This window comes from Mustela erminea, chromosome 6 (genome assembly GCF_009829155.1).
Source record: "Mustela erminea isolate mMusErm1 chromosome 6, mMusErm1.Pri, whole genome shotgun sequence".
NCBI lineage: Eukaryota > Metazoa > Chordata > Mammalia > Carnivora > Mustelidae > Mustela > Mustela erminea.
The window spans coordinates 84,026,437-84,027,935 of record NC_045619.1 but is presented as its reverse complement, the minus strand read 5'-3'; the positions used below and the strand labels follow the sequence as shown (position 1 = coordinate 84,027,935).

The 1,499-nt window shown below is 43.2% G+C and overlaps 1 protein-coding gene across 1 annotated transcript; it reads left to right on the top strand.

The window, feature by feature from the left end:
• Nucleotides 1-292: 292 nt before the first annotated feature.
• Nucleotides 293-1,210, top strand: LOC116592415 (olfactory receptor 8S1-like). The gene has a single exon (XM_032345621.1). It carries the CDS (start codon nucleotides 293-295, stop codon nucleotides 1,208-1,210), a length of 918 nt encoding a protein of 305 aa, XP_032201512.1.
• The last annotated feature ends 289 nt before the right edge of the window (nucleotides 1,211-1,499 follow it).

Sequence of the window (1,499 nt, the reverse complement as noted above, 5' to 3'; positions counted from 1 at the left end):
CAGTTGCTTTTATAATAAAACAACAACAACAAAATAAACTCTAAGACATTAAAGAAAGAATAATAAAAGTGGAAAAGGAGTTGATACAGGGTTGGAATCTTATAGAAATATTATTGCAGATTTTAGGAAATCTAGAGACTTAGGGAAGTTTATCATTTCAGAACTTAAAGTTTTGAGTAGGCATGAAACTTTGTGAATAGAGAAGAATATTGAAACCCTTGAATATTTGTTAGACATAAGAAGAGGCTTTATTTGATTTATTTCTCACATTCCAAAGAAAATATTGAACGCAATGAGAAACCACAGTGTTGTTTCTGAGTTCATCCTCCTTGGGCTGTCTGCTGACTCCCAGATCCAGGCTCTGCTCTTTGTGCTGTTCCTTGTTGTTTACCTCCTGACTCTGATGGGGAACCTGCTGCTGCTGCTGGTGATCAGGGCTGATTCTCACCTCCACACCCCCATGTACTTCTTCCTGGGACAGTTGTCCTTCCTGGATCTCTGCCACTCCTCTGTCAGTGTGCCCAAGCTGTTGGAGAACCTTCTGTCTGAGAAGAAAACCATCTCAGTAAAGGGCTGCCTGGCTCAGGTCTTCTTTGTGTTTGCCACTGGAGGCACTGAATCCTGCCTGCTTGCTGTCATGGCCTATGACCGCTATGTTGCCATCAGCTCCCCTCTGCTGTACAGCCAGATGATGAATAGACAGCTGTGTATAGGGCTGGTGTGGGGTTCATGGAGCTTGGCTTTTCTGGATGCTCTTATCAATATCCTTGTAGCTCTCAATTTAGACTTCTGTGAGGCTCAAAATATACACCACTTCAGCTGTGAGCTGCCATCTCTCTACCCTTTATCTTGCTCTGATGTGTCTGCAAGTTTTACTGCCCTGCTCTGCTCCAGCCTCCTGCATTTCTTTGGAAACTTCCTGCTGATATTTTTCTCCTATGTTCGCATTTTATCCACCATCCTGAGCATTAGCTCTGCTACAGGCAGAAGCAAGGCCTTCTCCACCTGCTCCTCCCACCTCACTGCGGTGATCTTCTTTTATGGCTCAGGGTTACTCCGCTATCTCATGCCAAACTCAGGATCCACTCAAGAGTTAATCTTCTCCTTGCAGTATAGCGTGATCACTCCTATGCTGAATCCTCTCATCTACAGCCTGAAGAACAGAGAGGTGAAGGCAGCTGTGAGAAGAATCTTAAGAAAATGTGTCTAGTGTTATAATTAATAGGCTACAGAATCAAAATGATGAGGGGAGAAACTGCATAGAACTGCAATATGTAGTACCTGAATATTAAGGAGAATTTTCTGATATCAGGATCTGCAACATACCTTATATCTTTTCTTTATTTTTTTTTTATTTCCAGCATAACAGTATTCATTATTTTTACACCACACCCAGTGCTCCATGCAATCCGTGCCCTCTATAATACCCACCACCTGGTACCCCAGCTTCCCACCCCCTGCCCCTTCAAAACCCTCAGATTGTTTTTCAGAGTCCATAG